The 25,824-nt window shown below is 39.4% G+C and overlaps 1 protein-coding gene across 1 annotated transcript in view; it reads right to left on the reverse strand.

Moving 5' to 3' along the window:
- Positions 1-25,824, reverse strand: part of OSTF1 (osteoclast stimulating factor 1) — a 53,343-nt gene that overhangs the window by 18,382 nt on the left and 9,137 nt on the right. Inside the window, exons 2-3 of the mRNA XM_069474107.1 lie at positions 10,426-10,472; positions 1,945-1,995 (exon numbers count right to left, since the gene is read on the reverse strand). Of these exons, the coding sequence (XP_069330208.1) occupies positions 1,945-1,995; positions 10,426-10,472 (98 nt within the window). The remainder of the gene's footprint in view (positions 1-1,944; positions 1,996-10,425; positions 10,473-25,824) is intronic.

Consider the following 25,824-nt stretch of genomic DNA (forward strand, 5'->3'; position numbering starts at 1 on the left):
TACCTAGATTAATACTCAAATTCCCCAATTGCTCTATAATTTGAGATCCAAATAAGGACCACACAATATGACTGATTGATTTGTCTCTTAAGTTTTTTTTAACCTATAGGTTCTCCCTTCATTCTTTTTTACCTCTTACAATGTATTTGTTGAAGAAACCAATTTGTTAGTTTTGTAGAGTTTCAAACACTATAGATTTCGTCTGCTGCATGACTGTGATATAATTAAACATGTTCCTCTGTTCCCTGTATTGCCTATAAATTATTTGTTAGTTCCAGAGTCTTAACGAGATTCAGCTTCAAATTTTTTGGCAAGGCTATTTCATAGGTAATTTTGCGTGCTTGGCGTCTTTTTGTAATGTTAGTAGCCAGTGATGATCATTGTCTGGATTCACGGCAAAATGGTGACATTCTAATTCTATCATTCCTTCTTCATTTGAATAACTAGAATATCTCTTTAAAGAGAAATTTTCCCTCATCAACTCTTCCATTACCCAGAGATGAAGTTCATAAAGAAAAAGCAGAAAAAATGTTGATTCTTTTCCTTAACAAAGTTGTCAGAATGAAAAGTCAGTTCCCTAGCATCCGCCCATGCTAACCAATCATGTTTGCTTGTTTTGAAGTAACATTAGAAACTCATAAAATTGAAACATACTTAATGTGTTTCAATCTTGGGAGTTGTTGCCCTAACTGATATTCAAATTGTCCCGCCTTTGGCCAGTGGGAGCCTCTTCAAGTTAGTTCTCGAGTCCGTTCTACATGATCCCACTCTAGTCTTTGGGAGCTTCTTTGCTTTCTAATAACAAGATGTTCTGGGTTTAACATGTACATCTGCTGCCCCAGAGCTGGTACCAGCCATTTCTCAAAAAAGAGAAGCAACATATTATTATTGGGATGGTCATTTTTTCTAGGCCCTGTCAAAAAGCAGAGCAGGGAATGTTTTTGTTTTGTTTTATTTTAGATAAAATACAACATGATCCTTCCAATTCAAATGAAAGACAACATAGTATTTACTTAACATCATCAATCTTACACCTGTATATCCTTTTTGCCATGCTGAAAATCCCAGTTACCAACATCACCGACCTAAAGACTCATTTGCTCTAAACCACAATACACATGCAACAATCTTAGAATTAGCAATACCAACACTTCTCCCACAAGATCATGATTTAAAACAGTTTATTATTATTATTACTATTGGCATTTCTTTTTGTCCTTCATATATATTCTACTAGAGATGTTCAATCAAATTGTTGAATTTTAAAGACACTTGGAATACTTTCTCTTTCCTCTCTGTGTGGTTGTGCCAATTAACCAGGATATAATTAAGTTAATTGAATTCATTCTGCTTTTAATTTTTAATGATTGCTTTTTACTATTTAATTTTATAACTATGTAAAAGTTTATATAATACCAAAGTCAAATCTTCAAAACAAGGTAAGATTTTTTAAAAAGTTCATCTTCCATCTATGTTTATTCTTCCCTACTTCCTTTTCTCTATAAACTATTTTACTCCACATAGAGTAAAACTATATTTTATGACTCATCCTTAGACTTTTTATTTTAAATTGAGGAAAATGGGTATATTTTTTCCTCTCACTTTTTCTTAGATAAGTGAGGGCATACTATCTACATTTTTCACCTTGCTATTTTTCACTTAAATTATGCCATAATAGCATACAGAGATATTCCCCATTCCTTTTCATAGCTGCATAATATTTCATTTGTGGACAGACCAAAGCTTATTCAACTATTATTTTATTGATGGAAAAGGCTACTTTCAATCTTACGCTACTATAAATTGTGCTAAAATGGATAGACTTGTACATATGTATTTCTGTGTACATATACATTTAAATAGTTTACAATGTTATGGCTATATAAAACAGTCTTACATATCTTTAGTACATATGCAGTATTACAAAATGTTGGCTGGGCTTACCATGTCAGTAATGTAAATAATATCACCTTCTTCAAAGTATAATTCATCTGGCTGGAAGAAAAAAAAAGGTTTGACTCCATGTGATTTTTCATGAATTAGAATACAATGATTAATTATATAGATTCTGGATCCTAAAGTATCCTTATAAACAATGTGGTTTTTATATACTTAAATCAGCTCATAAGCCATATAATAAAACATTATTGACCAATTAATACATGAATAGAAAGCTGAATTTTTCAGATGATGAACTTAAAAGAATTATATATAAAACAAATAAGGAATCCCTCTACACACACATTTTATATTCTTCCACAAAAAAATCAAGATATTTATATCAAAATAGAATATTAATAAAACTGCTTCCTTGTAGAAATTCCAAAAAGTGATATATATTTTTTTCATAAAAGGATAAATATCTAGAATTAAAACCATGAAAAACAGCCAGAAGCTCGGGTCTCTCATAAAGGAGCCCTCAATTCTTAAACACTTTAATATCAGCTTGTGCTATATACTTATTTTGAGAAAACCAGTATCCTAGCTTTTCATGTTCAGAAAGAATGAATATCTCATGGATAAGAACAATTAATATATAATCCAACCATTAATAGGCTCAAGGGCTAAAAGTTATGAAGCAACTAACTCAGCCAGTCCAAAGACCACAAGCAGCCCTAGGGGGTTAACTAATTACACAGATCTTATGTGCTCTGGCCTGCACCAACCAAATGTCCTACAAATCCTCTGAATAAAGCCAGGCACTTTAATTAAATATCTTTTTCCCATCAGTAGATAACACTTACCCTGACTTTCTAAGTAAACAGGATGATGACTATTGAGAGCAAATTTCAGATATTGGGAAATGTTTACATCATCATGTTGAATTTAAAATGTAGGGCACGGCCAGGCGCAGTGGCTCACGTCTGTAATCCTAGCACTCTGGGAGGCCGAGGCGGGTGGATCGCTCAAGGTCAGGAGTTCGAGACCAGCCTGAGCAAGAGCGAGACCCCGTCTCTACTAAAAATAGAAAAAAATTATATGGACAACTAAAAATATATATATAGAAAAATTAGCCGGGCATAGTGGCGCATGCCTGTAGTCCCAGCTACTCGGGAGGCTGAGGCAGGAGGATCGCTTGAGCCCAGGAGTTTGAGGTTGCTGTGAGCTAGGCTGACGCCACGGCACTCACTCTAGCCTGGGCAACAAAGTGAGACTCTGTCTCAAAAAAAAATAAATAAATAAAAAAATAAAATAAAATGTAGGGCACAAATTTCACATAGGATAAGATCACAATTATGCATTATACACACATAGAAAATTCTCCAAACTTCCTATCACGAGTATGTATTACTTTCATAATTTTGTCAGGGAAAATACCTTTAAAAGAAAGCCTTTTATATTTCTGATTATAGTCACTATTCCATATAATTAAAAATTATGCTAACGAAACAAATTATTTCATCCCTCATTTTTTTTCACGTTATCTACCTCCTCTCAGTAGCAGACTAGGGCAGTAAACATGACTCTGCATTAATAATTTATTTAGGTTCAAAGCCGATCCATATGATTATTATAACTATTGCCCCCAGAACTAAATGAAGACTATATCAACTATAACATGCTTTAAGCAACCCAATACACGAATATTTAGATGCAATATGCCTTTGAATATAAAAATTAGGAAATGATTATTAATGATACTCCCCAAAATGGTTCAAGTCTTTTAAAAGGCATTCCTGCAGCATTTGTTGCGTTTATATTTTCATCTATAGAGACAGCATAAGCTATGCAAAATTAAACTGATTAGACCTGATTAGACCTGATGATATACATTTTAATGTTTAAATAAGTTTTTATTTGAATTTAAAAGAAAAAAGTTAAAGTCCTCTGAGATTTTCTCAAATCTGTCTCTAAAATGTTCTGATTACTACCAATATGTCATGAACATAGAAAGTGATTGGGAAACAAACTATTTCCTTTAGTATTTCCTTGCTGCAAACTAGATCACTCTCAGAGAAGCCAGAAAGAGGACTCACTCCCCACCACAGCATCCCAGCTGGACGCAGCTGCCATGCCCCAAAACAGTAAGGGTGGCCTTCGCTGGCAATTTGAACACCATCTGACTCTCTCTCCTTTAGATAACACGAAGGCATGGGAGGGGAGAATGAAAGAAGATGATGTAAGGAAAATAGGATATACATGAACAGCAGCATTTTCCTGGAGTTTTGAAAGAGTGCAATACCTTGAAGAGATCTGTCCTGTCTTAGAGCTGTCCTGCGCCATTCTTAGCCCAGGTACATTTCCAAAAGCTAATCTTGTCCAGTAATGTCTTAATATGAATCCTCCTCAATCAGTGCTTTTAGAGAAGTTAAGGAGTTATCTCTCCCTATGGTTCTGGCCTCTTTCTAAAATCATAAAAGTCAAGTCTCTCTAAATTTTCACATTTAAGAAGAATCACTCGCCCTTGAAACAAAAAGGTTACAAAAAAAGTATCCAACAAATAGCTTCTAAAAACAAAGTGCACACACACAAAATCCCGGTAATTAGTCTTCTTTATAAAATGAGTAATAAAGTCAGGGGGAATAGGGAGTCATTGCTTAATGGGGATGGGGTTTTATTTGGGGGTGATGAAATGTTTTGGAAGTAGAGAAGCGTAGTGGTGGCGCCACTTTGTGACTGTACTAAACGCCACTGAACTGTTCACTTTAAAATGGATGATTTTTCGTTATGTGAATTTTACCTCCATTTAAAAAATGTAATAAAGCTCCAAATTGGTAAAACTTTTTTCTAAATTTTTTTTTTTTTTGAGAAAGAGTCTCACTCTGTTGCCTGGGCTAGAGTGCCGTGGCGTCAGCCTAGCTCACAGCTACCTCAAACTCCTGGGCTCAAGCAATCCTCCTGCCTCAGCCTCCCAAGTAGCTGGGACTACAGGCATGCGCCACCATGCCCGGCTAATTTTTTCTATGTATTTTTAGTTGTCCAGATAATTTCTTCCTATTTTTTTAGTAGAGACAGGGTCTCACTCTTGCTCAGGCTGGTCTTGAACTCCTGAGCTCAAATGATCCTCCCGCCTCGGCCTCCCAGAGTGCTAGGCCAAATCGGTAAAACTTTTAATGTCTTTTAAGCAATTCTTGCTCGTGGTTTGTTAAAGTGCATCAGTTGGAAAATGCCACCAAGTCTGGTCACCTCACTACCTCTTGCTGCTGTGTCAGTTTTTAAATTAACGTCTGCTGTTCAATAACAGTGTCGCCCACAAGCCTGCCATTAGGTCAGACTTGCTTTTCAACAGAGGCAACAGCAAAACAGGGACTCGATTTGAGTCAGGTAAAAAAGGGTTATTTCTTCATCCTGAGGAATTACAGTGCACAGTTTATACTCTTTTAATGCACAGCTCCCAGATGCACAGTGCTACTGCCTGTAAAATACCTTCTTCCAAAGAAACCAGGGGTGCTTTCCCCAATCTAGCTGAGTAGGGGGTCTATCAAATTCTTCAGATTCTTGGTGGCAATACAGACAACAAGGTGCCATCATAATTTTAAAAACAGACTTTTATCTATAATATTCACATTTTCCATTAAGAAACCACTAGCAAGACACTTGATGCAAATTGTTCGATGAGGATCTACTTTTAAATTCCTGGCATCAAATTCATGGAACAGAAATGGAAAAATAGTGACACAATGAGGTAAGCACTTCTCTATTTCCAGCTTGTTCTTTGGTTTTGAACCACATTCCTCCTTTCCGCTCTCCTTGAAGAACCACAAGATATCAGAACAAATAAGCTGCCGTCCACTGGGATGTTCCCGCAATGAGCACAAACTTAGTGTCATATATTCCCATTCCATAGATTCTTGGTAACATGTAATTCCGAAGGCATTAATTTTGTTGGTTTATGCAAATGTATATTTTATGAAAAGTTTAGAAAAATTGTGATAGACTTTTAAAAGTTTTTGGATTTGTCAACTTGGAGCCCTAAAAATTAATAAAAATAAAAAACAAATTCTCCACAGATGTTTTTATTTAACACTTTATAGTATTTATTATGTGCCAGGCACTGTTCTGAGCATTTACAAATAGTAACTAATTTAATCGTCACCAACAACAGTATGAAGTGGGTGCCATCCATATGGTCACCTGATAGACAAGAAACCTGTCCAAGACCACAGAGCAGGTACAAGGTAGAGCCTGGACGTGAATGATGAGATGACAATGCTCTTAACCACGATCTGCTTTCTCTCATACAGAAGCATCATGCTGGCCATTACTGGTTGTCATGGTGTCGTGACCAAGTTACAAGCCGGTGGCCTTAGAAAATATGTCACTCCCCCTCCCCACACCCCACTTTCATATGGTACCAAAAAACCAAGAGCAGTACCTTTGCCTTGCAAGGCATACTTGACCTCATCTGGTCCTCTCAATGGCCCACTCGGCAGGGCTGGGTCATGGGTATAATCTCTATTTCACAACCAAGCTCAGACAGGTTGAAGAATTTAGTACAAAACACAGAATGAGTGGCAGGGCCGGGCCGCTACCTCAGCTTTTGGATTCTCATTCTGGAGCTCGTTCCTCTAGGCAAAGTGCTATAAACCTAGCACAGCCCAGAAAACTTTACAGGACAGGGCAGGACCCTGCTGGCTTCCCTTTAGAAATCAACACACCTCCATCACACTGCAAATGCTGCTCTCTCCCCACCAGTGTCCTGAGTCTTTACACTGGTCTAACCAGTCCAGCCAGTTCTCTCTGTGACACTTTATTGGATTAAGAGTTGGGGGAGAAAAAAGAACGAAACAGGGTTGGGTGGTGCCAAGACTACCTTGTCTATAAGCAAGACAGATGAGAAATGGGTTGGCAGGAAGACCCGGGAGCCACAAGCTGCCTAGTGTTCGACCTGTTCAGTGGATCACCAGGACTGGGTTGGGGTTTGCTGTACCTATCTCCTAAGGGTAGACCGGTAGCTAAAAACTGGACCCAGGCCTCCTGGGGGTGCTGCACATGTCAGCATGTCCCTCAGAGTCCAACTCAGCCTTTCAATCCTGCCTGGTCCCACTGACTTTAAGGAGGCCAGATCAGTTTGGGATATACAGGGGTGTACGCATCCCTCCAGAGAAGATGGCAATGGTGGCAGGGGAGAACGACCAAACTGAGCTTCCAGCATTATCTAACAGAAACTCTCAGGAAAAGAATGTCAGAAGCTGGGTGGGGTGGCTCACGCCTGCAGTCCCAGCTACTTAGCAGGCTGAGAGGTGGGAGGATGGCTTCAGAGTTCAAGGCCAGCCTGGACAACATAGCAAGACCTTGTAAGAAAGAAAGGAAAGGAAAGAAATGAAGGAAATGAGGAAGGAAGGTAAGAAGGAAGGGAGGGAGGAAGGAAGGGAGGGAGGTAGGGAGGGAGGAAGGGAAGGGAAGGGAAGGGAAAGAAGAGAAAGAAAAGAAAAGAGGAAGAAGGGAGGGAGGAAGGAAAGAAGGAAGGAGAGAGAGAAAGAGGAAGAAATGAATGTAAGACTAACCCAGTTCTGGGATGATATTTAAAACTTAACAACGGGTACAGCATGAGCACTGAACCCATCAGGAAGGACTGTGGGAGCTAGAAGCTACCTGCTCTGCCAGACGCTCCCCCTTTCCTATCTGGATTGAGAGGAGGGGGAGAGGTGACAACTCCTGGGCCTCACACTTCCCCAGTTAATAGGGGATTTTTGCGTCCCCTTCAAAATTCTTAGGCTGGAGTCCTAACTCCCAGTGCAGACTATCCCTGACTTATGATGGCTCAATTTTTTGACTTTCTGATGGGTTAATCTGGGTATTGGATGCGTTTTTGACTTACAGTATTTTCATCTTACGACAGGTTTATCAGGACGTGACCCCATCATAAGTCGAGGAGCATCTGTACTTCCAAATGTGACTGTATTTGGAGATGGGGCCTTTAAAGGTAGTTAAGTTAAAATAGGGTATTGAGGATAGGTCCCAATCCAAAGACTGGTGCCTTTGTAAGAAGAGGAAATCAGAACATAGACACACACAGGGAAAGATTACAAGAAAACACAGAGTGAAGATGGCCACTTACAAGCAAAGGAGAAAGGCCTTAGAAGAAACCAACCCGCCAACACCTTGATCTCGGACTTCTAGGCTTCAGAATTTTGAGAAAATAAATTTCTGTTGGTTAAGCCTCTCAGTCTGTGAAACTCTGTGATGGCAGCCTTAGCAAACTAATATACTACCCATTATCCGCCCCATCCAACACAGGAGAGTTGTCAGTGGAACCTCTTGATGAGAAGAATAAAAAACCCACCATCCCTTTCTTGTTCCAGAAACACTTGGCTTGCAAAGTCTGAACACGCACACCCCACGTTGGCTCTATTAGCTGCCACCACTCCCTGGTGTGCACCATGGGGGAGGCCTTAAACAGTCACCTCACCGCATGCCCACAGCAGGGCTCCACTGTGGAATGGGAATCTTACTCCCATTTTAAAGTGAGTAAATGACAGATTGGGATTTGAAGGCAGGCCCTGGGTTGGTGGCTGAATCAATGCTCAGTGCCATTTGTTCTGTGCTACGTTCTGAGATGCTTCTAACTCTGGGGACAGCAGGGTCCAGGGCAAACCCAGATGAAGCCAGCAGCAAGTTGGCTGCCCGCAGAGAGAAGTCCCCAGTCTCTAGTGCATGAGAGCCAGAAGTCAATGAAAGCAGGCTCCCCTTCCTGGTTTCTTTCTCCTTTGCCGCCTAACCATCTGGACTCCCTGCTTCACTGTCCAATCACTCCCGTACCAAAACCCTCCAATCTCCTAGATGGCTTTCCACAACTCACCTGGAGTGATTCTCCTAAAACTTTGCTATCTCATCACTCCTGTACTCAAAACCCTCCAACTACTTTCAGTCTTACCCAGAGCAAAATTCAAATGAGATCCACAAGGCCGCACCTGAGCTGCCCTCTGGCTCCACCCCAACACTCTGAGCTTGTCTCCTACCACCCTCTCCCTTGTTCGTGACTTCCAAGCCACAGGGTCCTTCCTGCTGTCTCTGGAATCCACCAAGATGCTGCTTGTGAGAGAGTGTAGGGACAGGACTCCGGGCTCACTTCTGACCAAGGGAGGCAACATGGGGCAGCAGGACCCAGACTAATTAACTGCTGAAGAACAGAAACAAATGACCTCCTAGCTGGTGGAATTCAGCACATACCCATACAAAGAGAGAGCCAATTGTCTCTTGAGTAACGTCTTCCAGGACCACTGAAGCAAGATGCTGACACCAACTGGTAAGGAACCTGGCTGCAAAGAAACCAGACCTATCCGGATCTAACCACCTGAAGCCAAAACAGACCCCTATATTGACCTTACTCTGACTTTTCCCTTGTTATAATCTCATTTTAATGCTAAAACTCAGGCCCAGGGGTGGAGATTTAAAATGCTAATTATACATGCAATTCATGAAGAAGCATGACCACCAAGTGCACAGAGGACAATAGAACCCCACCTCTACATGTGATGACATCAAAGCTGACACCTACCTCCTTCTTTACAACCCCATGAAAGTTTCCCAGCCCTTTGTTCAGAGAGCCAGTCTGGCTGCTCCCTTAACCAGCACTGTCTCCCTTTGTTTAAGCAAAAGCCCCAGTAAGGCCCTGCCTACCTAAATCTTTCTAGTCTTACGCCGATTTCTATTGACTTGGGCACCAAGAACTCGAAGTCCGGTATTACTCGCACTTGCTGTTCCCTCTGCTCCCTCACTTCCTCCAGGTCTCTCCTCAAATGTCACCTTTGTAGAAAAGCCATCCTTGAACATCCTATGGGGGGAAAAAAAAACACTTTTCCCACCATTAACCTTTGTCTCTCACTGTCCTTATTTGGCTCCATAGCACTCAGCCCTGACAGTCACATCCATTTTCCTGCTACTGCCTGTCTCTCTGCTCTGGGATGCAAGCTCCACAAGACTGTCCTTTCTGTGGTCACCGCACCATCCCCAAGGCCTGGAGCAGTCTCTGACATATAATAGGAGCTTGATAAGCCATGGATGGATGGATGGGTGGATACATGATGGATACCAGAAACTGTAACAATGGTAAACACACACACCAGAGACATAAACAATCGCTCTGGGAGGTCAGCAGAAGGTGCCATTATGAGGTAGCCTGAGGTAAAGGGTCAAAGAGAGAATGAGAGGTTATCATGAGATTCAGAGGAAGAATCACTAAGACAGAGTCGTTGTGCTTTATATGCAAGTCACTAGGTGATTTTAAAGCAGGTGGTGTCACCACGTAAGGAGAAGCTACGTGAGATGGACAACGTGACCTCGGGACTGGAAGGACACGCACATTACCCCAGGGGCTTAGCTTGCACACCTCTGGACAGTGTGGGAAGTGACCCACACTCGTTCCTGTGAGCCACGTAGGTCTATCAGAGAAAAGGCAGACCATTGAAGCCAGAGGAAGTGTCTAAATGAAATCACCTCAGGTTTTTATGTCAATTTTAAAGTTAAAAACGGAATACTTACAGTTCTGGGTTCAAATGTATACAGAGCTCTGAAGACTTTAACCTGCCCTAAAAAAAAAAAAAAAAGGAAAAAACTGATCAATTCTTTCATTTCTGAATCTGCTCTCAATAGCATTATCCATATCCTTCAGAATTTCTTCATTAAAAGCCTACGTGAGAAAGTTATTTCAGAATTAAGTTACCTTTTCCACCCAGGAGTCATTTTTAAAATGTTTGTTCAATGAACACAAGAATAAACAAAACACACACCTCTGAAAGATGACTTTGCTTCCTCCTAACAGTAGGAGCTACACGATTATTTGTACTTAGGTTCTGTCTTTTTTTTTTAATTTCACATAAAATTTTTTTTCATGAAAAACACTATAAACAACATTAAAAGACAGCTGACAAACTTTGGCAAAATACAGATATTTGCAATATATATCCCAACACAGGGTTAATGTACCTAAGATATTAAACCTTTAAAAGACAGCTGATAAACTTGGGCAAAATACAGGTATTTGCAATATATATCACAACAAAGGGTTAATATAACTTAGGTTCTGTCTTATGTAGTAGAGTCCTTCCAGCCCTAAGATCTAAGTTTAAAAATATAAAGGTAAGCATCTTAACATAAAGAAATAATGTGATAATCTGCACTGGTTTAATATTCTCAAATCAATGGGTTAGAATTTTATATTTTCCAAAAGAAAAGAAAATACCATGGAAGTGGGGAAAAAGGACCTGTTGGAGAAACCTGTGACTTATTAAGTCCCCAAACAGAGAAGAGGGTGTAGTAACTGAGCAACCAGGTCACAGTCTTGAGCCGCTGCCAATGTCTCTCTTTACACCCCCGTCTGCTGCATTTCTGTAACACTCTGGATTATAACCACGGATTGGCTGGCCTGTCTCATGTGAGGGCAGGAACTCTAACTTGTTCAATTTCCCTGTACCTACTTAGCATACAACATGAACTTAATAAATATTTGCTAAATGAATATAGTCATCCCTCAGTATTCTCAGGGGATTGGTTCCAGGACCCCTTTGGATATCCAAATCTATCCATGCTCAAGTCCCTGATATAAAATGGCATAGTATTTGCATATAACTTACACACATCCTTCCATATACTTGAAATCATCTCTAGATTACCTATAATGCCTAATACAATGCAAATGCTAAGTAGTTGTTACACTGTACATTTTATTTGTATTATTTTTTATTGTTGTAATGTTATTTTTATTGTTTTTTTTCCAAATAATTTTGATCTCCAGTTGGTTAAATCTGCAGATACAGAACCCACAGATACAGAAGGCAAACTGTGCACAAGTAAAAGAACTTAAACAGTATAGGAAAAAGGCTACAGACAGCAAAAAAAAAAAAAAGGGTCTTTTTATGAAATAAGTAGATTTAGAAAGGATATCAAAATAGAAGGACTATCTACTTAAGAGGTGACTTCAGTTTTAGCACTGGAAGAACCTTTATAGGTGACCATCAGGAAAAAAACATCACTTAGAACAGTGGTTTCCAAGGTGAGATACAGGAAAACTACTTCAGAAATTATTTACATTTGTATCATATTCTTTTCCATTCCTATTTGAACATATTTTATAATATAACAGCATAAAATAATACATATACAACTTACAAATTCATATATATTTATTGGGAATGCATATGCAAAAAACTTTTGCAGACAGACTGTACGCATTATGAAGTCAGGTACTTTTGTTATTTTATGAATGAGATATCCAAGTGCCTAGCACATTGCCTGGCATACAGGAGGCACTCAATAATCATTTGTTGAATGATGAAAAATGGATGAATAAAGAAGTGAATGGAAGCATGCACTCAAAAAAGTCTGAAACAAAAAAGTTAGTTCAGAATAGCACTAACCAATATGGAAAGGTTTTAGAGGTTTAGAATAGCATTGCACGCAATGATGGAAAGAGTCTATATCCGGTGCTAGTCACATGTGGCTACCGAGCACGTGAAATGTAGCTCATATGACTGAGGAACTGATATTTAATATTATTTAACATTAATTAAGTTAAAGTGCCACACATGGGTGGTAGCTAGTGTATTGAAGGGTGCAGGTTTAGAACATCAGAAAATGGGAAATGACTTAATGTTCATTAAGAGAGGTCTACGTAAATCAACTCTGATTCATCCACATGATAAGAGTCATTTTTTTTTTTTTTTTTTTTTGAGACAGAGCCTCACTCTGTTGCCAGGACTAGAGTGCCGTGGTGTCAGCCTAGCTCACGGCAACCTCAAACTCCTGGGCTTACGCAATCCTTCTGCCTCAGCCTCTCGAGTAGCTGGGACTACAGGCACGCGCCACCATGCTCCTCTAATTTTTTCTATATATTTTTAGTTGTCCAGCTAATTTCTTTCTATTTTTAGTAGAGACGGGGTCTCGCTCTTGCTCAGGCTGGTCTCGAACTCCTGAGCTCAAACAATCCGCCCGCCTCGGCCTCCCAGAGTGCTAGGATTACAGGCGTGGGCCACCGCACCTAGCCGATAAGAGTCATTTTAAAAGAATGCCGAGTATTATCCACAACAGCCATGCTACGGAATCAACTTAAGTATCCATCCATGGAAGAGTAAATAAAGAAAATGTGGTAAGTATACACAATGGAATAATATTCAGCCTTACAAAGGAGGAAATTCTGTCATTTTTGGCAATATGAACGAACCTGGCTGGAGGGCACCGTGTTAAGTGAAACAAGCCAGGCACAGAGAGACAAACGCCGCAGATCTCACTCACACGCGGAGTCTAAAAATGTTGAACTAACAGAAACAGAGTAAAATGGTGGTTACCAGAGGCCGGGGATAGAGGCATTGATGAATTATTGGTCAAAGGACACAAAATTTTAGTTAGATAGGAGGAATAAGCTCAAGAGATCTACTATGCATCATGGTGACTACAGTTAATAACAATATACTGTATACTTGAAAGTTGCTAAGAGAATAAATTTTAAGCGTTTTCACAAAAAAAAAGGACATGAGATAATGCATATGTTAACTAGCTTGATCTAACCATTCCACAGTGTATACACAGCAAAACATCATGTGGTGTACCATAAATACATACAATTTTTACTTGTCAATTACAAAAAAAAAAAAAAAAAAAAACCAAAACAAAAGCTGCAGAGCCACAGACACTGAAAAGTGGAAAACGGTCTACAAAAAAAAGCAGGTTATAGAACAGTAGGCCAACTACCATCCTGTGGATGTTAACAACACACACACACACACACACACACACCCTTGAATAACAGCACCATTTGTGGGGGTCCATCACACTGTACTTTACATTTATTGTTCATACTCATTACACAGAGTTTGACTACTTTTATAATCCATGCAAACAGTAACGATATGATTTGGGGCAGAGAGGAGGAATCATTCTTTCTTCTAAACGTCTTAATATAGAAGAGCAGCTCAGATCCCCCATGACTTAGTGTGTCTACAAGAAAATACTCTTTTTGCCATCAGAATTCTAGTGCCACATAGCGCCTGCTCTACTAGGGGAGGTTAATAGGCAGAAGTGAAAACTTTTTTGTTTGGAGTTTGTTTTTTACCCACACTCACACACCCTGAAGAAAGGAAACACCAAGTGGGAGGAGGAGCTGCCAGGAGAAAAGTATTTTCCGCTGACTTGATTGTCTCTCTGAGAAGGGAGATCAGTTATCTTGATTACTTTGAACTTTGCAAAGAGAAGTCACACAAGGAAGCAGTCCACTTGTGACCCAAATCAATAATGACAGAACATTCTTGTTCCTCTGAGGGAAGGCAGCAACAAAATGTGTTATGGCTAATTTTGGAAACAAGATCCAATGCCAACTCAACAGGCTTAAGTAAAATTCAACAAAAATTAAAGAACCTAAAAACAAATACATGGAGTGTGATTAAACCACTGATTTTCATAATGGCATCTTTTGTGATCAGCTTACTTACAATGTTCCCAGCTGAAAGGAAGTGGGAGATTTATTTGCATTTTGATTTATACTAAACATTGAACAGCAGGCAACTTCTTAGGCTATTATGGAAAGGAACATTCTATCTGCTGGAGAAAATCCTTTCAGATGCACAATCCTATTTATTGCTTAAAGTTGGGACTTTAGCCTCTTGTGGATCCCTTTTGATTTCACACATTATAAAAGTTCTGGGCTTTAATTTATTCCATTCTCAAAATTGGGTCAAGTAGAAACAAAAGAATACAATAGAAACTACCATAGACTGTGAAAGAAACAGATGACTTTTATGATTACAGTTTAACAACTCTAGATATTCTCCCACTAGAACAATAATTAACACTTAATTCACTGATCATTTTTACATCACATTTAATTCAATTTTGAGCAATGTTCTATAGGTCTGCAGGTTTAGTGAGTACTGAGGGGAAGAAATCAGGGAACTCTGGGTTTCTACAGGGTATCCAAAAAGTCACCATACCTAGGGAAAATGGGAAATTGCAGCTAAATTGTACTTTTATTTACAAAATATTCATTACAAAATTTGTCCTTTGTATGGAGACTTTTGGGACACCCTGTATATTCTCCTCCTTACAGACAGCCGAAAAACAGTAAACATCTTAATAGACCATTAAGAGCAGGCATTGATCATTCCAAATTTATTTGTTCTTATATATGCAAGGAGACTAAATCAGATGTCTTCTTCAAGCTCCCTCAAGTTTGATCATTTTCTCATCAAAGTTTGGTTACGTATAGCAAAGAGATAAAGTGGAGCTGAGAAGACTATATGAGTGACCCGAAATCACCCTGGAATTCACCTGAATTGAGGCTGAAAAGAGGCTCAATCTTTTGTCTGATGCTTTAGGTGAATCTTGCAAGAACCAGCATGTGGACTGTGGACGACATTAAGGATTTGAGCAGGGTTGTTTTGCTTATATAAGCAAGATAAGCAAATTCTTATTAAAGCAGCAGCAGCAGGCGCCTGCTGGCTCTTCACCTCGCCAGGCATGCCCTTCCCTTTTCTCTCCAACCCCACCCTCCCCCTACGGAGAAGGAGTGAGTCCACTTAGCCATCAGCCACACACTGTATTTTCCTCTGCAATTAGACTAACCCCAGACTTCTAATAAATGAACCCTTGTCCACAGCGGTCGAGGCTGCCATGGTTGTAAAGGGAGGGGTTCTGAAACAGGCTCTTTAACAGGCAAAAGGAAAGAGAAATTTCTGCTTCTGAGGTATGCAAACATAATACATATCAGTGCACCTCTGAGGCCCAGGAACACCACTTAGAAGGACTTGGAGCTTACAAATTCACACGCAGGCTTTCTAACCTATTTTTTTCTCTGTTGGTGAAGAGGTGGAAAAGAAGCTTCTAGAGCAGCTGTCCCCAACCTTTTTGGCACCAGGGACCAGTTTCATGGAAGACAATTTTTCCATAGAGCGGGAAGGGGGACGGTTTTAGGTTGATTCAAGTGCATTACATTTATTGTGCAGTCAAACCTCTCTGCTAATGATAATCTGATAATCTGAAGCAGCTCCCCAGCGCTAGCATCACCTCTTCAGCTCCACCTCAGATCATCAGGCATTAGATTCTCATAAGGAGCCCGCAACCTAGATCCCTCACATGTGGAGTTTACGTAGGGTTCGTGCTCCTGTGAGACTCTAATGCCACCACTGATCTGACAGGAGGCAGAGCTCAGGTGGTGATGCAAGCACTGGGGAGTGGCTGTAAGTACAGATTAAGCTTCACTCACTACCTCCCCAAACCTCCTGCTGTGTGGGGGAGGGGGGCGGGGAGCACAGTTCTGGAGAAAACCAGCATTAAAAAGGGACTGCTCACTATAAGGGATAGATATGCCATAAATAGCAAGAGGAATGACCATTCAAAATATCAGACCTTAGTTACCTGTAGTAGATGGACTATTTCATTTACCTTCTGTTTAAGAATGCTGGGAAGCATGAGCTATTTAGACGGCTTGCATTTAAAATGGCTGTGATAATTATTACACAACCATTATGATGGTAACAAAGAAAAATACTGACAATGAGATAAACTGTAGCACATTCAGACAATGGAATATTATTCTGCACTAAAAAGAAATGCGCTATCAAGCCATGAAAAGACACGGAGGAACCTTAAATGCATATTACTAAGTGAAAGAAGTCAGTCTGAAAAGGCTCCATACTATATGATTCCAATTATGACATTCTAGAAAAGGCAAAATGATAGAGAGAGTGAAAAGACCAGTAGTTGTCAGGGGTTAGGAAGAGTGACGAATAGGTGGAGCACAGAGGATTTTTAGGGCAGTACAACTACTCTGTATGATACTGTAATGGTGGATACATTTGTCCACACCCATAGAAACTACAACAAGACAAACCCTAATGTAAACTATGGACTCTGGATGATAACTATGTGTCAATGCAGGATCATTAATTCTAACAAATGCCCTGTAGAAAGCAATATGGAGATACCTTAAACAGATACAAGTAGACCTACCATTTGATCCAGCAATCCCATTATTGGGCATCTACCCAAAAGAACAAAAGACATTCTATTTAAAAAGACATCTGCACCCGAATGTTTATAGCAGCACAATTCACAATCGCAAAGATGTGGAAACAACCCAAATGCCCATCAATACATCAGTGGATTAGTAAAATGTGGTATATGTATACCATGGAGTATTACTCAGCTATAAGAAATAACGGTGATATAGAATCTCTTATGTTCTCCTGGATAAAGTTGGAACCCATTCTACTAAGTGAAGTATCCCAACAATGGAAAAACAAGCACCACATGTACTCACCAGCAAATTGGTTTCCCTGATCATCACCTAAGTGCACATTTGGGAATAACACCAATTGGGTGTCGGACAGCTGTGGGGGGTGGGGGGAGGGGATGGGTGTATACCTACATGATGAGTGCGAGGTGCACTGTCTGGGGAATGGACACGCTTGAAGTTCTGACTCGGGGGGATGGGGGGGCATGGGCAATATACATAACCTAAACTTTTGTACCCCCATAACATGCTGAAATAAAAAAAAAATAAAAAATAAATATTGCTACCACCTCAAAAAAAAAAAAATTCTAACAAATGTCTCACTCTGATGTTGATAAAGAAGGAGGCTATGCATGTGGGGGGGCAGGGAGATATGGGAAATCCCTGTGCCTGCCACTCAATTTTGCCGTAAACCTAAAACTGCTCTAAAAAATAGCCTATTCACTTTTTAAAAAAAAATACTGACAATGCTAAGTGTTAACAAAGACATAGAACAATTGTAATTCTCAGACGCTCCTAGTGGGAGTGTGAACTAATACAGCCACTATAGAAAATTGTTTGGCAGTAGCATTAATTCATTTTTCATGAGTCTTAAGATGCCTTTGAGATCTCAAATTACATTTTTGGGAAAAGACATAATTAGAAAATCCTTCCCAGCATTTGTATGACCAAAATATTACACACAAAAATAACCCCTGCTTAACTATTCCCAAAGGACAGTGAGTGTCAACATTTTTAAACTGTGGGTCATGACTTATTAGTGAATTGTGAAACTAATTTAGTGGCTATTAAACAAAAAATTAAGTAGGACAGAAAAGAGCAGAGTACACTGTATTTAACAGAAGTAATTACAATTTTGTGAAGTTTTTATTTCATTGGGAATGAACAGGTAGACAGCCAAATATTTAAGAAAATTACTAAATACACATTTTTGGCATAATGCCAAATGGCCAAATATTAAGATCAATATTTGTCAATGCTAAATGTGACTTTTACAGAATGAACTACTGGGATACAAGAATAGATATGAAATTTTATTTTAAAAATTAATTATTATTATAATCTCATTAAAATTTCAATAGACTCATTTTTAAAGTTTGATATAAAAGAGCAGGAACTAAAATTCTTTGGCACTATCAACTGCAGCCTGATGGGACTTTTGCAAAACTAAACAAATGTTCTCTCTGAAATGAGGTCTCTGAAAAAGCAAGACATTTTTGCACTAATTCTGCCAGTGTAGCCACTACTGCAGGTGGTGATGTTTCCAGCACATTAGTAAGCGCTCCTTCCTTCCTAATGGGAACCAACTGTGGTCAAGACTTGCCTTCTCTTTATCTCCTAGACTGGAAGAGTTGCTTAATGATCATGATGCAATTTCACTGAAGGTAATGCCACAAAGAATGTTCTACAAAATGTTTTCTACAGAATTATTAATGATTGCACTCTCTCAACATTAATTCTCAATCTATACCTCTAATTTTTTACTCTTTATATAATACTTTTTGGACTTAAAATTAGTAGCCTTACAAGCATCATTAATTATTACAACAGTTTATTCTTCTAATAGTAAATATACTTTTTTTTTTTTTTTTTTTTGAGACAGAGTCTCACTCTGTTGCCCAGGCTAGAGTGAGTGCCGTGGCGTCAGCCTAGCTCACAGCAACCTCAAACTCCTGAGCTCAAGGGATCCTCCTGTCTCAGCCTCCCGAGTAGCTGGGACTACAGGCATGCACCACCATGCCCGGCTAATTTTTTCTATATATATTTTTAGCTGTCCATATAATTTCTTTCTATTTTTAGTAGAGATGGGGTCTCGCTCTTGCTCAGGCTGGTCTGGAACTCCTGAGCTCAAACGATCCGCCCACCTCGGCCTCCCAGAGTGCTAGGATTACAGGCGTGAGCCACCACGCCCGGCCGTAAATATACTTTTATACTTTCGACTGACCGAATATCAACATACAAAGCACAAAATATAAAGCACACATTCAGAATAAGTTACATTAAATAAATCCATATGGCATGCCTTGTTTGCATTACTGGTACTGCCGCAATGATTAGGCAGGAGGGTTACCTGTGCAATCTACGATCCTTGCTCAAGCAGAAGTCTTGGTATGCCAGAAAAGATACTAAAGTAGGCATTCCACCATTTGGCCAGTCAGCCAAAGCTGAATGACAGATTTGGGAAGAAATGTGAGGCTAAGGAGAACTTCTGTCAAAAAAGGTTTGGAAGCCACTGCTCCAGACCATCTGATCAAATTAGGAATTTGCTACAAGACTCTACAAAGAATGGGTAATATTTCCTCTACTTTGTGAATTTCAAAATTCAGCCAGTATATAAAAAATATTCTCTCATCTCTCCCAAAAGGAGATAGTTACACTCAATCTCAGAGCTCTCAAAAAGAAAGAAGACGGAGAGAATTATTTGATCAAAAGAGAATTGTAAAAAACAAGAGTTTACTATATACATATAGTTTTCTCTTATTGTCTAACAACACACAGGGAGTATTAATCTTCTTAATTTATAAAAAAAAATAGTGTCACCACCTCCGAATATTCTCAGGGTAAGTAAAAGTAGTAATGTTATTTCTACTAAGTATATTTAAATTATTCCATTAAGCATTCATGATGAAACAGGATGTTTTCCACTCAAAAACAAAACAGACAGTCTCCAAGAGTCAAGGCCATCGTTTTTTGATTCCTAGGGTGATAGGAAACAGCTGTGCTCAGTTGGGCCAACACGGGATCCCCTGGGCTTTGTGGATTCCAAAGCCCATAAATGAGGTGATTAGCTCAGAACAGCCTTCTTGGCCCAGATCTCTATTGGTATCAGTCCAGAAAAGCCCACTGCTCTTGAAAAGAAAAAGAGAGGCTATGATCCTTGGAAAGAAAACCATACTGTGAGCGTAACAACGTCCAAGAGTTTTTGATGTAAGGAATAAATTTCTTCCCTCATACTTATATTCTTGGATTAATGAAATCAAATTCAGTCAGTGTTATTTGGACATATACCTTTAAAGGACATAACTAGTAGAAAAGACTATGAACATGACATTTTCATCCCTCTTTCCTCCAACCATCACCTCTTCCCTGCCACTTCCCCTAGCCAATCCAAAAAAGAAAAAGAAAAAGAAAAAAAAAAAAAACCCTAAAGAATTTGAAACGTGTCTTGATTTCAGCTGCAGAAATGGCAGACTTGTTAAAAACAGTAGCCAGTGTGTTTTCTGACAAGAGGGTTCTGTTTATTAACAGTGTGCCTTTCTAATCCATTTTTTCCTTTGCTTATACTTTTCAGTGCCTTTGAGCAACTTGGATACTTTTACATCTTGAGGGACCGGACCCGCCGGTTAATTCATTTCTCCTTCACCACATAACATAAAACTCCCAAATAGCAGAGTTCAAAATTTCAAATGACAAGTTCTTTGCCAACTGTGTCTTGACTGGGAGCAATGGCCCCTAAAAACCCTTCATCCCAGGACAAACTGCTTACAAAGTTAATTTCAGGAAACCTTGGGAAAGAATGGAGGAAATTGAAATTTAAAAAGAAAAAGAAGGCCACACTGGTGATGCCACCTTCTGCGAAACCCAAGATCAGTCCGAGGGCTGACCCATGACAGCAATGTCTGTTTTTGTATGACCCCTGAGCTAAGAATGGTTTTATATTTTTAAACAGATGGGAAGAAAATGTAAAAAAAAAAAACATTTCATGACATGTGAAAATGATCTGAAATTCAGATTGCAATATTTATGAATAAAGTTTTATTAGAACACAGCCATTCACTTGCTTTTTGTCTGTGGCTGCTTTCACAAAATACAATGGCAGAGTTGAGTAGCTGTAATACAGACCATTATGTGGCCCACAAAGGCTAAAATATTTACTATCTGGCCCTTTACAGATAATGTTTACCGACCCCTATCCTATGGTCCCGTTTTCCTGTAAGTAAGAAGTGAGACAAAAGGAGCATATGCCACAGCATGAAAAGCTGGGGCTCCAAATCTGCCTCTCACTGACCTCAAAACCAATCTGGGTCTCGGCCTCCTCCTATATAAAATGATTGGTTGGGCAAATGACTCTATATATCCAAGATTAGAGACAGTAAATCCCTAACACTAAAATCTTTAATCCAAAACTAAATTACCCTTCTTAAAAAAAAAATTGTCCTGGTAAGCTCACATTTACAGTACACTTACCATGGGCTAGACACCATGCAAAACACTAACTTGCAGTTAGTGTTTTATTTATTTAATCCTCAGAACAATCCCCTGATGTAAATACCCTATGAACCCCATTTTACAGCTGAGAAAACTGACGTTAGAGAGTGTAAGTAACTAGTCCAGGTCTACAGGTCCACACAGCTAGGGAGCAATAGCAAAGAGGCCTAAACCCAGGCCATCTGGCTCCAGAGCCCATGCTCTGAACACTGCTCAGAGAGATCTGAGATGTTAATGTTGGCACCCAGGGAATAAATGACACTAAACAAATTAATACTTGTAAAATCTTGAGTGTAGTTCCTGATGCATTGTATGTGCCCATAAATGTTAGTTATTATTAATTATTGCATCTTTTTACCTTATTTTGGGGCCCATTCTTTGTGTCCTCCCTGAGTGTTATCAAAATCCTAGTCCTGTATATTATGAATTTATCATTTACAATATCCCAGCAAGAGATATCCTAATGCTTCTGTAAAGCAAAGCATAGCATCTAACATTATATCCCTTAAGAGTTATTAAAGAATTAAATATGAATTTAAAATTGTCACTTTTGAAGCCTATGTCTATGAATATAGAATTACTTATAGAAAAAAGAGAAATGCATGAATGTGTAAATGTATACATACATTGGAATACAGGTTACCATAATATAAAAAAAAAAAGTTTATTATTTCCCTGAAAAATTAGCTTTTGGGGGATATATTTATGTTTTGTTGTTATATAAAAAAAAGGCTGATAGTAATATTATATGTGCTATCAGCTATGTAAAACAAAAATATGCATAGAAGAAAAACTGGAAAGAAACAACACCAAAATGTTAACAGCTATCTCTGGGTGGTAGAACTATGAGTCATATTTATTTTCTTCTTTATTTTCTAAATTGTGTACAATGGATAGAATTCCATGCACAACCACGAAAATGTGTTCTCTTTTGATGCACTATTGGAGAATAACTTACAAGTAACCTGTATTTTCATTTATCAGCAAAGTATTTATTAACATGAGTCCTCCTTTGTTTTCTTTTTCTCCCTGACCTTGCCATGAAAAAAACTGGTGGAGAGTTACGCAACTACAATGCCAAGTACACCCACGAAACTGAGAAGACAGGGACATGGAAGGTAACACAGTGAGCAGACTCCCGGGGTCGGTGCAGGCTGTCATAGGGGGTGACATCTACTTTGATTCTGGAAAGATAATAGTAATTACTGAAGCAAAGAGGGGCAGTTCCAGAATAAAGAGCAGTACAAAGACACACAGGGGCTGGAGGTAGCAAGTGTGGTCTAGGAACGTACCCGAAGCCTGGGGTAGAAAACGGTGACAGGTTAGGCTGGGGGCCTGAGCATACGCTAGGGTTTCTCAAACTCTTTGGGGACCCACAGGAAAAACATACTGCACATCAGAACCCAGGACACACACACACACACACACACACACGCTCATAAAACTTCAAAAAGGTTTTACAAAAAATTCTTACCCTTACTTTGAGTGATTCACTGTGATATTTGTTTGTTTTTATTCTATTTTCTTTCTTTCAGGATGCTAGTAGTCATATTGACTTCATCATCTATTGGGTCACCACTCACAGTGTGAAAAAACACCAGGACAGAGCATTTAGTATATATGAATGTGTATAACAGTGTGTAGAGACTAAATGGAAAATTTCCAGATTTAGATACCTGGTACTATTAGCAACAATGAAATGCTCTCAGAATGTATTAAAAATGGCCTAGTCCTACCGCTCTATAAAGACACATCCTAGCAAGACATTATGATAAAAATGTCCTTTATTTATAGCAGAACCCCTTTCAAACCTGGTAAAGAGACAAGGATATACACAGTATCTAAGAAAAAAAGAAAAAGAAAAGAGAATCACTAGAGACAGAACTGAGTTTAAGCTAAGTGCTCAATCAAAGCTGACTTAATAAATACACAGGCGACAAATCTGTAGCTGAGGGTATTTTACTATTTCTAGTTAATACTAGAACTCTGGTATAATAGTACAAACTATGGACATGTGAGAAGGATTATAAGACACAAGAGGAAAAAGTAAAGAGCAAAGAATCAGCAGTATCTTTGAAAACTGAGGCCCTCTCCGTTCAGAAGACAAAAGAATTCAAATTTTTTCATGTAGCACACACAAGAGACTCCACAAAAGTCCAATCTCAAATTATAACAGAACCAAAAAGAGGTAAGCAAGTTCAGAGAAGCCATCTGTAAGAAACCAACAAGATGTCCAAAACATTTCATTTCTTCCAAGATCTGCTCACTAAGACAACAGCGTTTAAACTGGAAATTGTTTCCCTAATTGCATCTTCATTCAAGGCCCAGCAGCACTACTTCAAAAGGTTTGCATGTGTTCCTTTCATAAAAGTGGCAAGGCTTGCCTAGTGGCCCTGGAAATGTTGCACAGGACACCTCTACCCGCCAATAAACTCCAGGGCCAGAGCTGGCATGTCGTTGATGGCTCAGTCCAGGCAGTCCAGGTCTGGAGGTCGTTTTCCAGCTTAGCCTGGCCCAGAAAGTCGGGATTGTTTACGGAAAGATGGGGCTAGACAGACCTTGGGAGGGTCTGGAAAGATTGAAGGAGTCCAAGTGACTCCCAGAAATGCCAGGGGATATTTTTAACCCAAAGAAATGTCAAGGTGTCTTCCCAAACCCAGTTCAGATCTTGAGAAGAGGAAGAAGGACTCAAGAAAACACAGTCCTTTTGGATTTCCCCAGAGAATGACAAGGCCAGACAAATGAAAAGCTGTGGTTTTCTGGAGGTGTATTTAAAATACGGTAAATTACAGGACGATTCCTGTGGAAATCCCTCTTTCTTTCAAGGCCTTGGTGGGGGCAGTAAGAGCTATGATGACACCCATAAAAGTCACATACTGACCTCCAGCCCCTCCAAAGCCTAAGGCCACACCCATCTCTGAGATTGCAAATGTTTTTTTTTTTTTTAAACTCTTTTTCACTGATGGAAACCCAGAAGATCACTTTATCTTTTTATGAACATGGGGACACGGATTGCGGAAGGCAGGTGATGGACATGGTAAAATTTGCCCTTAAACTTCGAGGAATGCCTTGGTCCCCTCCCAACCCCTGGGCCTGCAGAACTATTTGCTGTTTAAGATGTGGACGGGGTGACAGTGAAAATAACCTCTCTGCCCACAGGGACAGAAGAGGGGAAGACTCGGTGCTCTCTGGGGAAGTGGCTTGCCACCAATATGCAGCGGTCATCGAAATTGTAGGCTTTCAAATTAAACGCTAGGAATCTGCTCTCCTCCTATGCCCCCTGTCCACACACACAAGTAACCTGCTATCCCGTTGCCATGTGTCCTAACAAATTGCCATTCTTTACCTTTGGTTTTAAAGATAGCTAGTGGAAAATTAACACTTGAGCATAATTTTTAACTATGAATAGAATGATTTTTATTTGAATTCTAAAGCCAAAGCAATAAAATTTATTCCCGTTAGTATAATTCTATGTCCTTAAAATTGCCATTATGTCAAAATCCCTATAAATATATAAATGTTATTTTCTTTAAAAAAAAAAAAAAGAGGTTTCTGGTTTCTGCCAATGTAACTGGCAGAGTCATGGGCGGACTGAAAACCAATCTCTCAGAAGACTCACCCTTCCTCTTCTAGGGAGAAGCACCGTAAACTCTCCTCCCTGGAATCAAATATGAGATTGTCTAGAAAGCAAGGCCGAACGTGAATCCAGGGCTTAAAACTGTCACTTCCAAAAGAGATGGGGAAAAATAGGATAGAAAAAGAGAGGAGGATTCTGAATGATATTTTGCATAGAGAATTGATTTCTAAAACCTAGTAGAAGACAGGTCTCAAATCTCAGGGCTACAGAGTTGAGTTATAATCAACGAATTATAATTACTGAGTTATAATCAACTTTACATTTTCCAAACATAAAAGTCCTCAATGTCTCGATGGCCATTCATGAATGACCACATTTTGGTCACTGTAAGAGTCTCACTGGAATCTGTGTATATAGAGCCCCAAACACATCCCTGCAGGGCTATCCCAGTGTTCTCTTTCTCTAGACAGCTGCAAAACAAAACAAAACAAAACAAAAATGCTGCCTTACGTAGCCAAAGCCTAAGTGAAATCATATCAGACCTAATTATTAATACATTATGCCCCCTCCTTAACCCTCATTCTATCCTTTCCACTCTCTCTTTGTTTTTCATGGACTTATGAAAAGCCCTTGTTTAACTCCTCCACATTTTTATATTCACATGACACTGCGCACTGAGAGTAGCTGGGAGTGGGGTGGCAGATAATAAAAAGTGGCCCCAGAGTCTAGGGGAAGCAGCACAGAATGAAATTATTTAGCAATTTGAGAAATTATTTGAAAGGCCAGTCTAAGGCAATGAAGACAATTAGAATCAGATTTAGCATCAGATGAAGAAACCGAGGCCCAGAGTGGTCTAGTGACTTATCAAGGTCAC

This window comes from Eulemur rufifrons, chromosome 7 (genome assembly GCF_041146395.1).
Source record: "Eulemur rufifrons isolate Redbay chromosome 7, OSU_ERuf_1, whole genome shotgun sequence".
NCBI classification, from domain to species: Eukaryota; Metazoa; Chordata; class Mammalia; order Primates; family Lemuridae; genus Eulemur; species Eulemur rufifrons.